General features: G+C 30.0%; 1 protein-coding gene across 5 annotated transcripts in view; it reads right to left on the bottom strand.

The window, feature by feature from the left end:
* LOC134716089 (myoferlin-like) overlaps window positions 1–13,806 on the bottom strand; it is a 77,404-nt gene that overhangs the window by 16,393 nt on the left and 47,205 nt on the right. For 3 of the 5 annotated variants that reach the window (XM_063578845.1, XM_063578844.1, XM_063578849.1), the window contains exons 29-37: window positions 12,824–12,844; window positions 9,679–9,846; window positions 9,314–9,380; window positions 7,068–7,145; window positions 6,517–6,698; window positions 5,822–5,971; window positions 2,128–2,226; window positions 1,635–1,796; window positions 1,222–1,387 (exon numbers count right to left, since the gene is read on the bottom strand). In XM_063578845.1, coding sequence (XP_063434915.1) covers window positions 1,222–1,387; window positions 1,635–1,796; window positions 2,128–2,226; window positions 5,822–5,971; window positions 6,517–6,698; window positions 7,068–7,145; window positions 9,314–9,380; window positions 9,679–9,846; window positions 12,824–12,844 — 1,093 coding nt within the window. The remainder of the gene's footprint in view (window positions 1–1,221; window positions 1,388–1,634; window positions 1,797–2,127; window positions 2,227–5,821; window positions 5,972–6,516; window positions 6,699–7,067; window positions 7,146–9,313; window positions 9,381–9,678; window positions 9,847–12,823; window positions 12,845–13,806) is intronic. The other 2 variants (XM_063578847.1, XM_063578848.1) reach the window with 1 other exon arrangement.

Genomic DNA, 13,806 nt, shown 5'->3' with positions numbered 1-13,806 from the left:
ACCTTCCATCAACACTAAACATTTTTCTATGAATAATGGGGTCCAGGTGGTCCTATGAACTTCCTTATCTTTACTTTCATTCAAAAGCTCCTATCAAACTCTAATAAAATCACTCTTAATACATTGTACAGGTGGGTACCCCTAAAATAAAACAATGCCCTTAATTTTTTATTTATATAATTTAGAAAATCCCAACAAGTTCATTTGAAACAATCCTCTTCTCACTAGCTTTAATTCTAAAGAGAAACACATGCAAAGATATGATGTAGTGTTAAAATGACATTAAAACATTAAAATGTTAAAAAGTATATAATAAACCAATCACATTAAATCCAGGTCCTGTGTCCATACTACACTTAGAAGGTTTTTTATTGTTTAAATTTCATATTGTTTCTAAATATGTATTTTAATTTATGTTTTGTCTATTATCCATTTTGTTTGTAATTCATATGCCTATAAGGGCCCTTTGATTAGGAAATAAACATATTTGATTTTTGATTTGATTTGAGGTTCTGATAGCATTCTGTTCTGGTGATTATTACATCAACCAATGAAACTTTTGCTTTCAAATTTTTGAAGGTGTGTATCATAAGACAAAACTAAAAGGATCTTGAAAGGACTGAAGTGTCATCTGATCATTGTAAGTATAGCACGGACATATGATCTGAATTTTAATCAGATTGATAATAAACTCTCCTTTGGATAAATATGCAGTTGGCTATAGAACTTTGTCAAACACAAGTGATGATTTCTTGGTGAAAACTTTCTCATATAGTTTAAAATTTTCGTTTCAATTCATGAATATAATACATGAATGTCTCTAAAATAATAATTAAACTAAGAATCACAATAAAAATGCAGTCTGTTTTGTATCACTAGCTACTTCATTATTATTCATGGGGTACTTTTTGTCAGGGTAAATATTTTAACACCTATTTTAAGTATGCAAACAATATAAATGAAACATGAATAATGAGAAGGATTTCGGAATATCACTTATATTCATTAAAACAAAATTCCAACTTTAAATTATCCAAAGCAGTTATGGACACATGACCTATTTGCACTGAAAATCTGGATTTGTAAATTATGATTAAGCAAAAATTGTTTCAATAAAGCAACCCCTACCTCTCTATAAACATATGAAACTGAAAATTTATTTAAATAGCAGCCTGCCAATAGCTAGCAATTTCCATTTTTAATTAGAATATCCAAGGTTACCTTGAACTTCAGTCTGCTCCTCCTCGGCAGGCATGAGGGGATTACAACGGAAGGTCTCCAATGATTTAATCACATGGATACCAACAGTTGGCTTTCTTCCAAATTCACGATGATCTTTGATTCTTACATTCATAGGTGGCATGTACAGTTCTTCCCTTGGTAACATCTGGAATAAATACATGTTTACATTAAAATTTAAAACGAACATGATCAACATACTGTCGGTTTCTTCTTATATGTTGATCGAAGATCGTGCAATGTCTTAATCAAGTCTTTGTAACACTGAATACATTTGATCTTTCTTTTTCTGCATCATTAAATATTTCTCCAATTTTTATGCTTCAGGTACATCTATAACTGGGAACTAGTAACCAGTTCCCAAGATTTCTCCCATTTTTTTATGATAAACTTACCACATCAAAAAATAGAATTGGTTCTTCAAAGTTTGGATTCTTTTTGGTATTTTTGATGATCTTTGATTCCAAAACGTGTCCTCCACATTCAAACTCAATGCTAGGGGAGGTAACTGATGAAAGCTGGAACTTCTTCATGTTTCTGACACCCCAACATAGTACCTAAAATAGTAAATAATTATAGAAATCAATTTTATACATGAAAAAAAACATTGACATTAAGGGCTTTAATTGGGGTATTATGGTTGAATAGAAAAGTGCATGTTAACTTAATTATCCTGTTGAAAAATACTACCTTCATCAATAAAAAGAAATACATATTGATGTTTTTAATTTGCTGCACATTTTTAAAAGTGGGAGATTTTTTTTCAATTTCATTAGCACCGATGCAAATTTTAACAAAGAGTTTGATGTTTGGTATCATTTAAGTTCAAGTTGAGATTGAATTCTTTCTTAGTCACTTGTTTTACTTGCATTATGGAACTAAACAAACCTCAATTCCAGTTCTCTGCATGACTGGTCTGATACCATTAGGGACAAGATATAGTGATCCTTTCTTTGGTGGCAAGAATGGCAAGTCTGCACCATTTAGCTACAAAAAAATATTCAACATCAATTATTTTATCCTTGTCTATAATCATTGAGAAAATTCATAATTATCCCTCAATATTGAATTTTGTTGTTTACCTCAAGAAAACTAAAAACAAAACTATCGTACCCCACAAATTATATTGTATTCACATAATAGCATACCAGTTGTGCTACACTTTAAATCCAAAAGATCACATATTATCAGCCACAATTAATCATACAATGATTATCAGTATTATCCACTGAAGTGAGTGGAAAAGTTGGCCAAAAAGACACTAAAAAGCACAAATCGAAAATACCATTTTATTTGTTTACTTTACATATTTTTCAATCTGTATGTAGTGCATAAAAGAGCAAGCCACACAAGTAGATGTATGAAGCAAATTATGTAGGATTAATTAAGGTGACTTTGTAATCATGAATACATACAGTAAACCATTTCAGAATTATGGTCAATTTCATTGAGTAGATCAATATGAAAATATCATCATCTCATTGGCATTATATCCTGGTTATATGACGTTTGCAATAAAAAACAACACTTTGTTCTTAATAAATCGGTAGATTCTGAACTGGCAAATAAAAGAACTCTTGTTTAAGAAAATAATTTTCTATCATGAGAATGCTTATCAAATTTTTCTTAAATAAGCATTTACTATTGTTCATAATTTAGCATACTTTTAGCCTCACTGCAAAGTTTTCACATCAGAAACAGAAAACATGGACACACAAATCATTCAAGTAGGAAAACAAAGAGGTAACTCTAGTTTCTTAAATATACCACTCTTTATATTTGCATAATATTTGCAAAATGTAAAATTAACAGTGATCATATATATTGTATCCAACAATCCAATCATGCTAATTAACCTGGCAAAGCATTAAGTTTATTTCAATTTTATTTTGAACTTTTTAAATCAGTATTGTTTGTTGTTGATATTTTTCTTACATATTCATGATTTTAATGTTAATATATCATATTATTTAAACCTTTAAACATTTATAAATAGAAACAAGGGTTTGGAAAGAGATATTAGAATAAGAAGAGGAATGTGTACAACACCTCTACAAAGTCTAAAATAGTAAAATTAAGTAAATTCTCACCTCCTTTGGAAGCCATTAATAAGAAAAATATTCATATCAATTTAAACAAACACATGAAATATTGTATAGTTTGTTTGCTTCAATTTAATAAACACAAATTACATTTCTCAAATACAGTTATTCACTTATTTTTCATGCTTAAGAAAAAGGATTGAAATGCAATGTACAACATTATATCTATAAACCAAATCAACAATCCATTACTTTTTTTCTTTTTGAAAATAACCTATAAATTTCTTCTTTCTTTTGAACAAAGAACAGCATGAAATAAGTTGAAAATTTCAACATAAGAACATTTTTTTTTGGAAAGCGACATTATCCTTTTTTTTATTTTTGTACTACCACCAGCAAGAGCAGTTAATTTAAGCATCAATTGTCAAATTTACACCATTAAATTAATGTTATGCCATAATAGACACCATAGCTCTGATATGGGAACCTTTGCAATTGGACTAATTTTGCCAAAAAACAATAAATATGGGATTAAATTGATAAGCTCAGCAAGGTCAACTATGGTTTTTCCTTTACACTATAAGGTGACCTTGACAGTTTTTCCTTCACACTATTAGGTGACCTTGACTATGGACCTTTGACCCTGATATTATTACTGGTTAATCCTTTCTCTTGATTTATCATTTTACCAATTCTTATATTGTGATATTGATCTATAAGCTTTATAGTAACAACAATATTTTTAGACAATACTTTGTATAGCTTCCAAATAACCATAATGTTTTAGGTGGTCTGAACTTATTCTTAAGTTTATATATGTACATTATACTCATGTGCCATCTATACCTCTTAAAATGGTAAATTTTGTTTTCCTTTTTAAAAAATAAACAGAATAAGAAAAAGAAAATTTACAACAACTGTTCAAAGCCAACAACAATAAAAATAGTAAATTCTCACCTCCTTTGAAAGTCATTAATAAGAAAAAATGCATTTTGATTTAAACATACGCATAGAAATGAAATATTGTATAGTCTGTGCTTAGTCGACATTTTAAGTTGACCTTTCAAACTGAAGTTTTACTATTTAAGTCAGAGCATCATGGCCCTAAATAATCCTGTGATTTCCCTATATAAACATTCTGGTTATGAAGTGCCTGCCCTTGATCCAAGCAATAAATGAGGGAAAATCTAATTATCTGCATGCTTTGAAATAGACATTTTCATAGAAAAAAGAAATATTTGTGGCTGAATGTGCATTTCTGCTTTTAATTATTAAAAGCTTTATTTCAGATAAAATTAAATGTGTCAAAATATCAGAATGATTCATTTACTTTCATAAAAGTTATTGATTTACAGCAAATACCAAAATGGGGGGGAAAAAAATACAGTCAAACCTGAATATAAAGTTCACCCACAAAAGAAAATTGACCTTGCAGGTGACCTGTGAATTAGCATCAAAATACAAAGGGTTTTTTACTAAGAAGAGGTTGGCCTAAAAAGACAAGTTTTTGTTTCATAGAGATGACCGTTATAGCAGATTTGACTGTACTACCAATTATTATAAAAAGATGACAAAATTTATTATGTAATAAAAATTAAAAAAAAGTATAATTAAGAAAAATTTCTGATAAAAAAAAACCCAATTGATTACCATCTGATTTTGTAAAATTGAGAATGGAAATGGGGAATGTGTCAAAGAGACAACAACCCGACCAAATAAAAAAACCAACAGCAGAAGGTCACCAACAGGTCTTCAATGTAGCGAGAAATTCCCGCACCCGGAGGCGTCCTTCAGCTGGCCCCTAAACAAATATATACTAGTTCAGTGATAATGAACGCCATACTAATTTCCAAATTGTACACAAGAAACTAAAATTAAAATAATACAAGACTAACAAAGGCCAGAGGCTCCTGACTTGGAACAGGCGCAAAAATGCGGCTGGGTTAAACATGTTTGTAAGATCTCAATTTGTGAATGAGTTTGATAAAAAAAAAAAACACTTTTTAGATTAACAAATAAATTTAAATAGAAGATATGGAATTCCCAGGTTGAAAACTCTTTAGAAATGTAGAATTTACTTGTGTATCATTTGTGAACTTCAGTATATTTAACTACTATAGGTTATAGTTAACTACAAATCAGCTACAATGCAAAACTTCAACCAGGAAGTAATAATTACAAACAAGATGCAAACTACTTAGTACTAACCGACTCTGAAGAACTACTTTGTTTGGTTGGGGCCTATTGAATATGCATTTAACAGTACAAAATTAACAAAAAATTATAAAAATAACTACTATGGTTCTCTTTGAAATTATGAAAACATACCCTAACCATTTCACATACAATTAAACCAATAATTTAAATGGCTAAACGTTATTATCATTCAAATTGATACCATTTTCTTTTTTATTATTAATCTTATTATTAGGACCCATTTTGTCTATAAATAATTTAAAAATCAATAACTATGTGAATTCTCATCTATTAATTTAATTATGTTTCGATCAGAATTTACAGCAAAATATACTTTCTCTTACCAAAAATAATTCAAAAGCTGCCAGAAGTTCTCCTCCATGGTCATTGTTGCGTTTAATTTCATACCACTGTAACACTGGCATGCGAGCATCTGCAGGATCAAGTTTGACCATTGGTTGTGCCACACATCTTCCCAAAAATTCATTTGCACCCTGAAAGAGAGTTTCAAAACATCAGGTTTCTATATTAAAACGAATCTTAAAACTTATTTCCTTGAGATGTAAGTGTTGCTAAAGTTTGCAGTGGTTGGGATTAAAAAAAATAGCTAGTAGTTAGACAGGAGTGACAAACTAAAATATATTGCCAGCTGCAATTAAATTTTGTTAAAGGTTGTTGAACTCATAAACAGGCAAAATCACTGGTCAAATAAAATCTGTTCAGTACACATGTTTAAGTACATGTAATTAATTAGAAAGCTTTTAAACTGTCATTTATAATTCTGTGCAACTTACCTTATCAACAAAATTCAATGACAGATAGAAATGAGGTCAAGGTTAAATGATATATGCCAGACAAACATATACTTTTAGCAACAAAAGCATATACCAAATACAGTTGACCTATCATGCCTTGAAAATTAAACTAATTCTGAAATACTTTTTCTGATAACTCAAGTGTGCTTTGAAGTCAAAGTCTTATGAAATATGTAAAATTTATCAAAATATACAATGTAGAACATATTTACATAAGTACTTACGAATTTATCATGATCATAGATCTCTATGGTAATATTTGGGGGCTGAGCCTCAATTACTCTAGGGTCTCCATAAATATCAAGTTCTTCAAATATCAGTGTTTGATCCCAGGCTGGACAAAGAGACTTTTTCACTTGTTCAGTTACCATACTGTTAGTCAAGAATGATACTCTTGCATAAGGATCTGTGTAAAGCAGAAATTAAAAAAGATGATAATAGAAAAGGTATCCATTCATATTACAAAATCAAGACATGAACAGCAAAAACTATAAAAAGCAAAGGAACATAGCATTTATTGCTATTCTTTATCTTTAAGCCATTGATGCATATAATTAAACAGATGAACTCAATAACATTTACAAGGAAATTATTAACTGGAAAATTATGCCACTTGGCAATTGTTCTTTTTTTTTTATGCTCACAAACAGTCTATTTGGCACCATTTTTTTTATTCAATTATGTATGATTGTTACTAAAAAAACAAGTGTCAGACTTACTCGAACCAATATCATGCAATTGTATTATATGAATGTTCATTATGAAAACTGGTTACCTGATAATCCAGACTCATCTCCTGCCAAGAGGTCTCTAGCCTGGTATATATAACATCTCAACTGGTACTTGTAGGGTTCTATAATTAAAGAAAGTCTTATTTAACATACTGTAAACAGGGAAATTTTCGCCGTAAGACTTGAAACGCGAAAATAAAACGACAGCGAAAATTTCAAGGAAACTCTATTCATTAATTAAATGAATACCAGACATGAATACATATATGATTAGGATATGTAAAGGACCACTGTATAACACGGATTTTTACAGACCACACATATATAACTGAAATCGTAACTGTATTTCTAAATGAAAGCAATGTTAGAAATCATTACTTTAACTCAAGTTAATCTCACTAGAATTGAAGACATATCTAGCAAGCGAACATGACGGATATTGTTATGAAATCAACACTTGGTACAAATATGTTAATGACGCCTGTCAATCAGTTATAAAAGTTTTACCTAGTTGAATCTGCTTCACAGATAAATCAGTTCAAAAGATCGAATAATTAGCTTTAATACTGACAGCATTTAATTCATTCTTAATTAGGTCTTCTTTTCTGTTATTGTGTATGTGTTTTTACAAGCAGACAGGACACAACTTTTGATCTCTTTTAACATTAATGAACAGAAAAAACAAAAGATTTCTAATTGATTTTATCACTTGATTTTCTATACATGTAAAGCTTTATTATATCCCGTATGAAAAATATATATGGCCACAAGGAAATTGCGAATTAAAAACGGCGCGAATTTAGATTGTGGTCATAATACGCGAAATAAAGACGGCGCGAAAATTTTCCGGTTTACAGTTATCAATATTATATAAAATCACATATTACAGATGTCTCCAGACACTCGCAAAATCTTTAATAGATTAATCATCTTTCTGTTTTGTTGTTGCTATTAATCTTTATTTTATTTTCTAAGTGTAATAAAAAAAATTGTAAGGATTCCGCGGAACCCAGTGTCTCGCCTACTTTTGCTGTAAATCGCAGACTCAACAAAAATGAGGAAAAAAATCAATAAAAATATTCTTCTTGATACTATCTTATGATTGTAAGAAGCTTCTGTCCAAGCTTGGTAAAAATCTAGGATAGTTGATAAATCTAATAAATGTTTTGAAAACTTTAACTGCAGACTGTATGTAATGTTAACTGGAAGAAAATCTAAGTCCATTTAAAAGTAAAATACAGAAAAAATGGAGTTATCTCTTTACAAAATTTACTTCTGGAAACTATCTTATGATCATAAATAAGCTTCTGTCCAAGTTTGGTGCAAACCAAGGATAGTTTAAGAAAGTTATTAAAATTTTAAAAACTTTAACCACAGAGTGAATGTAATGTTGCCCAGCAGAAAACTAAGTCCATTTAAAAGAAAAATACGGAAAAAATGGATTTATTTTTTTACAAAATTTACTTTTGGATACTACCTTATGATCATAAACAAGCTTCTGTCCAAGTTTGGTACAAACCCAGGATAGTTTAAGAAAGCTATTAAAATTCTAAAAACTTTATCCACAGAGTGAATGTTATGTTTCACTGCAGAAAAGAATAAGTCCATTTATAAGTAAAATACGGAAAAAATGGAATTTTATTTTAAAAAAATTAACTTCTGGATACTATCTTATGATCATAAACAAGCTTCTGTCCAAGTTTTGTAGAAATCCAGTAGAGTTTAAGAAAGTTATTAAAATTTCAAAAACTTTAACCACAGAGTGAATATTTGTGGACGCAGCTGCCGCCGCCGCCAACGGAATGTAGGATCGCTAAGTCTCGATTTTTTTTACTAAAGTCGAAGGCTCAACTAAAAGCCAAGCTTTAGATGGACCAGTATGAATCGCACTGATTTTAGTGCAAATTAATAAATTATATATCTACTCCAATTTTATAAATCTAAGGAAAAACTAATCAGTTTGCTTTTACCATCCTTAATTCAAAATTTGGAAAGTAATAGAGATGTTATCACTATGGGATATCATTTAGCTGTTACATGATTTTCTGCCCTCCTCTGTGAGGAGGTGAACACGGTGTCCCTCATTCCCACTTCCCTCCTTCTTACTCCAATACAAAAATCCCTAGAACATCCCTTTTTTTTCCTTACTTATACCCCTTACCGCTGTCTAACCCCTCCTCTTTAGCACTTTTACCTAGGAAATGTGCACTTTTGTTAATGTTTTAACACAAAGAGAGCCCCAAAACAGTTTATGTAATACTATATTCTAATGGTCCCTTGATATACTTACTATCAAATGTCAGAAACATTCTAGGTGCTGTAAGGTTAGACTCAATATTCTCCTTATCATCCTCATCCTACAACAATACAACATAGTTGGTTTATTTCAAATTAAAGTCCTTCAGGGGTTCATTGAAAAAGATACAGATTGTTGCATTATAGCATTATTAAGTGGTTGTTTCTGTATTGGCCCTGTTATAGATTCAAAGTTAGCTGTATTTGACTTGAGACTCCACTCGTAAACAAACGCTTGTGAAATAATATATAAATTCAATTCAAAACTTTGAATTAACAGGGTATAATTATTTTATTAAATGTATAGTGTATTCCCCCTGTGTCTACTACTCAATCAATGAAAAATCAAACTTAGCCTACCTCTACTTGAAGGCTAAAGAAACAAGGGGCCCCTAGTGTTTCCGCCACCATCTTTCTGTGCCATCTTCTTCGTCTGACCAGATCCATTGTTCTCTCTTCCAAATGAAACTTCAAGTTGAACAAGGGAGCATACTCCCATCCCTCTTTCATTTCACCCATCTTCTTTGCCTACAAAAATTAAGTACAATGTATAAAAATAAACATTTCTAAATACCACTTTACATTCATTTTATGATCTCATTCTTTAATCAGCTCATGATTTCAAAAATACCTCAAAGTGTACATTGTATAATAAACATTCAATTATCAAAATGAATTGATTCCACAGTACAAATGTATTACATTTTTAAGAATGTGTTATTGGACATTTGTTTTCCTATGATTTTCTAAATTTAAAAAAAATAATTTTTGACATATTTGTCCAGGAACTGTTCCACCAAAACCACTTTATTTATTTTTTTATTTAAATTCATTTAAAAAAAAATATGTCAAATATTTTAGAAAACTGATCCACAAAATGTTTATTCTTGATGCATATGGTTCTAAGACAAATAAATAAAACATTAGTTTCTTAAAGATAGCATTAGTTTCTAAAAGATAGCTAAAGTATCAAAACTATCATTCAATTTTGAGTTATAAGAATCAGAAAAATCTTTCATGCTAGTAAAGATATACTTAAAAATTCAAACCAGATGCTCCGCAGGGCGTAGCTTTATACGACCGCAGAGGTTGAACCCTGAACGGTTGGGGCAAGTATGGACACAACATTCAAGCTGGATTACGCTCTAAATTTGGATTGTGATTAAATAGTTGACACAGCATAGGTTTCTGACACAGAATGAATGTATTCAAATGAACTTAAAATTTTTGTTTTCTCTTAGAGCAATTCACTATGCTGTTGAATATTAATCCTCTCAAAAAAATGTTTGAAGAAATTTTCTTTTTATTTATGAAATTTCAAATGAGAAAAATTTAACCCAATTTTTTATTCACATCCCCCTTTCCCTTATTCCAAAACTAATTTCAATTAAAATATTCTAATGGAGTTTGCAACAATTACTACTCATTTAAATACATGATGTAAAAAAACTGCTTGTTATCACTGAATGGTAAAGATTATTTAAATTTATCAGTTGGTAGTAAAAAGTGAATACACATTGTATATTGTATATAACAAAGATTTAAGTTGATTCTGGACAAAGAAAGATAACTCCAATTAAAAAAACATTCTTGCAGATATTTCTTGCTTACTATACTGGACAAAGAAAGATAACTCTTAATTAAAAAAAAATTTGCTATTTCACAATATTGTGAAATTAGATATTTCTTGCCATTGCACAATACTGTGCAATTGAAAAGACTTGCTATTGCACAATACTTAATATAATAATTTTAGATCCTGATTTGGACGAGCTTGAAAACTGGGCCCATAATCAAAAATCTAAGTACATGTTTAGATTCAGCATATCAAAGAGGCCCAAGAATTTATTTTTTGTTAAAATCAAACTTAGTTTAATTTTGGACCCTTTGCACTTTAATTTAGACCAATTTTAAAACTGGACCAAAAATTAAGAATCTACATACACAGTTAGATTTGGCATATCAAAAAAACCCCAATTATTCAATTTTTGATGAAATCAAACAATGTTTAATTTTGGACCCCGATTTGGGCCAACTTGAAAACTGGGCCAATAATCAAAAATCTAAGTACATTTTTAGATTCAGCATATCAAAGAACCCCAAGGTTTCAATTTTTGTTAAAATCAAACTAAGTTTAATTTTGGACCCTTTGGACCTTAATGTAGACCAATTTGAAAAAGGGACCAAAAATTAAGAATCTACATACACAGTTAGATTCGGCATATTAAAGAACCCCAATTATTCAATTTTGATGAAATCAAACAAAGTTTAATTTTGGACCCTTTGGGCCCCTTTTTCCTTAACTGTTGGGACCAAAACTTCCAAAATCAATAACAACCTTCCTTTTATAGTCATAAACCTTGTGTTTAAATTTCATAGATTTCTATTCACTTATACTAACGCTATGGTGCGAAAACCAAGAAAAATGCTTATTTGGGTCCCTTTTTGGCCCCTAATTCCTAAACTGTTGGGACCGAAACTCCCAAAATCAATACCAACCTTCCTTTTGTGGTCATAAACATTGTGTTTAAATTTCATTGATTTCTATTTACTTTAACTAAAGTTATTGTGCGAAAACCAAGAATAATGCTTATTTGGGCCCTTTTTTGGCCCCTTATTCCTAAACTGTTGAAAATAAAACTCCCAAAATCAATCCCAACCTTTATTTTGTGGTTATAAACCTTGTGTCAAAATTTCATAGATTTCTATTAACTTAAACTAAAGTTATAGTGCGAAAACCAAGAAAATGCTTATTTGGGCCCTTTTTGGCCCCTAATTCCTAAAATGTTGGGACCAAAACTCTCAAAGTCAATACCAGCCTTCCTTTTATGGTCATAAACCTTGTGTTAAAATTTCATAGATTTCTATTCACTTTTACTAAAGTTAGAGTGCGAAAACTAAAAGTATTCGGACGACGACGACGACGACGACGACGACGACGACGACGACGACGACGACGACGACGACGACGCCAACGTGATAGCAATATACGACGAAAATTTTTTTAAAATTTGCGGTCGTATAAAAAGTTTTAAACCAAAAAACTATTGTAATGTTCTTGGAGTAAAAATACATGCTTGAGAGTCAATGATTCTTCAATTCTAAATTTTGGTTTGATCTAAAACAGTGGCATTCAAAATGTAGTTCTACTAATGCAATGTTCTATTTTATACATAATTGGATATTATTTCTTTTTTTATTTAAATTTTGTCTTCATCTGAAATCTTCCACTACTAAAGAACCCTGCATAATGAAAATTTTGTCCAGTGCATTAGATTTTACACACAACTGTTATTCATGCTATCCTCAATCTTAAAATTTACTACCACAAATTTAGGTTTTCTGGATAAATCAGCATAAATTTGTAATAACCAGAAACTTAAATTTCTGATAATAAAAACTAATTTCTGATGTTTCAAATAATAATATATTATTTCTTAAAGAAAATTACAGAAGAATAGCTCTAAAGAATGAGTAAATTGTTAAAACAGACTTAGAAATATACCTCCTTTTTATCACTGGTTTTCTACACAAAAAAAGGTTTAAATATAAAAAGTGTTATGAATTATTAAAGAGACATGCAAAAATCACTTTAAAACTTTTTCTTGATTTATAAAATAAATGGTTCATGTTCTAATGTATTTTTTAGTTAATAAATGCGATTGGATTAGTATGGTCAGAAATATAATTTAAGATTTTTAATTCTCATTAAAAGTTGTATGCAGCATTTTAAGAAATAATAAACCTCATTTTTTGCTGCTAATGAAAACCAGATGCTCCACAGGGCGTAGCTTTATACGACCGCAGAGGTTGAACCCTGAACGGTTGGGGCAAGTATGGACACAGCTGGATTCAGCTCTAAATTTGGATTGTGATTAAATAGTGGACACAGCATAGGTTTCTGACACAGAATGAATGTGTTCTAATGAACTTAAAATTTTTGTTTTCTCTTAGAGCAATTCACTATGCTGTTGAATATTAATCCTCTCAAAAAATGTTTGAAGAAATTTTCTTTTTATTTATGAAATTTCAAATGAGAAAAATTGAACCCAATTTTTTTAATCACATCCCCCTTTCCCTTATTCCAAAACTAATCTCAATTAAAATTTCTAATGGAGTTTGCAACAATAACTACTCATTTAAATATATCATAAAATAGTAAGATGTAAAAAAACTGCTTGTTACCACTGAATGGTAAAGATTATTTTAATTTTTCAGTTGGTAGTAAAAAGTGAATATACATTGTATATTGTATATAACAAAGATTTAAGTTGATTCTGGACAAAGAAAGATAACTCCAATTAAAAAATAATCTTGCTATTGCAAAATATTGTGCAATTGGATATTTCTTGCTTATTATTCTGGACAAAGAAAGATAACTCTAATTAAACAAAAATTTGCTATTTCACAATATTGTGCAATTAGATATTTCTTGCCATTGCGCAATACTGTGCAATTGAAAAGACTTGCTATTGCACAATACTTAAT

Source organism: Mytilus trossulus, chromosome 4 (assembly GCF_036588685.1).
Source record: "Mytilus trossulus isolate FHL-02 chromosome 4, PNRI_Mtr1.1.1.hap1, whole genome shotgun sequence".
In the NCBI taxonomy this organism is placed as follows: domain Eukaryota; kingdom Metazoa; phylum Mollusca; class Bivalvia; order Mytilida; family Mytilidae; genus Mytilus; species Mytilus trossulus.
Note: the sequence above shows the minus strand (reverse complement) of the source record. Positions and strands in the feature narration are given on the sequence as shown.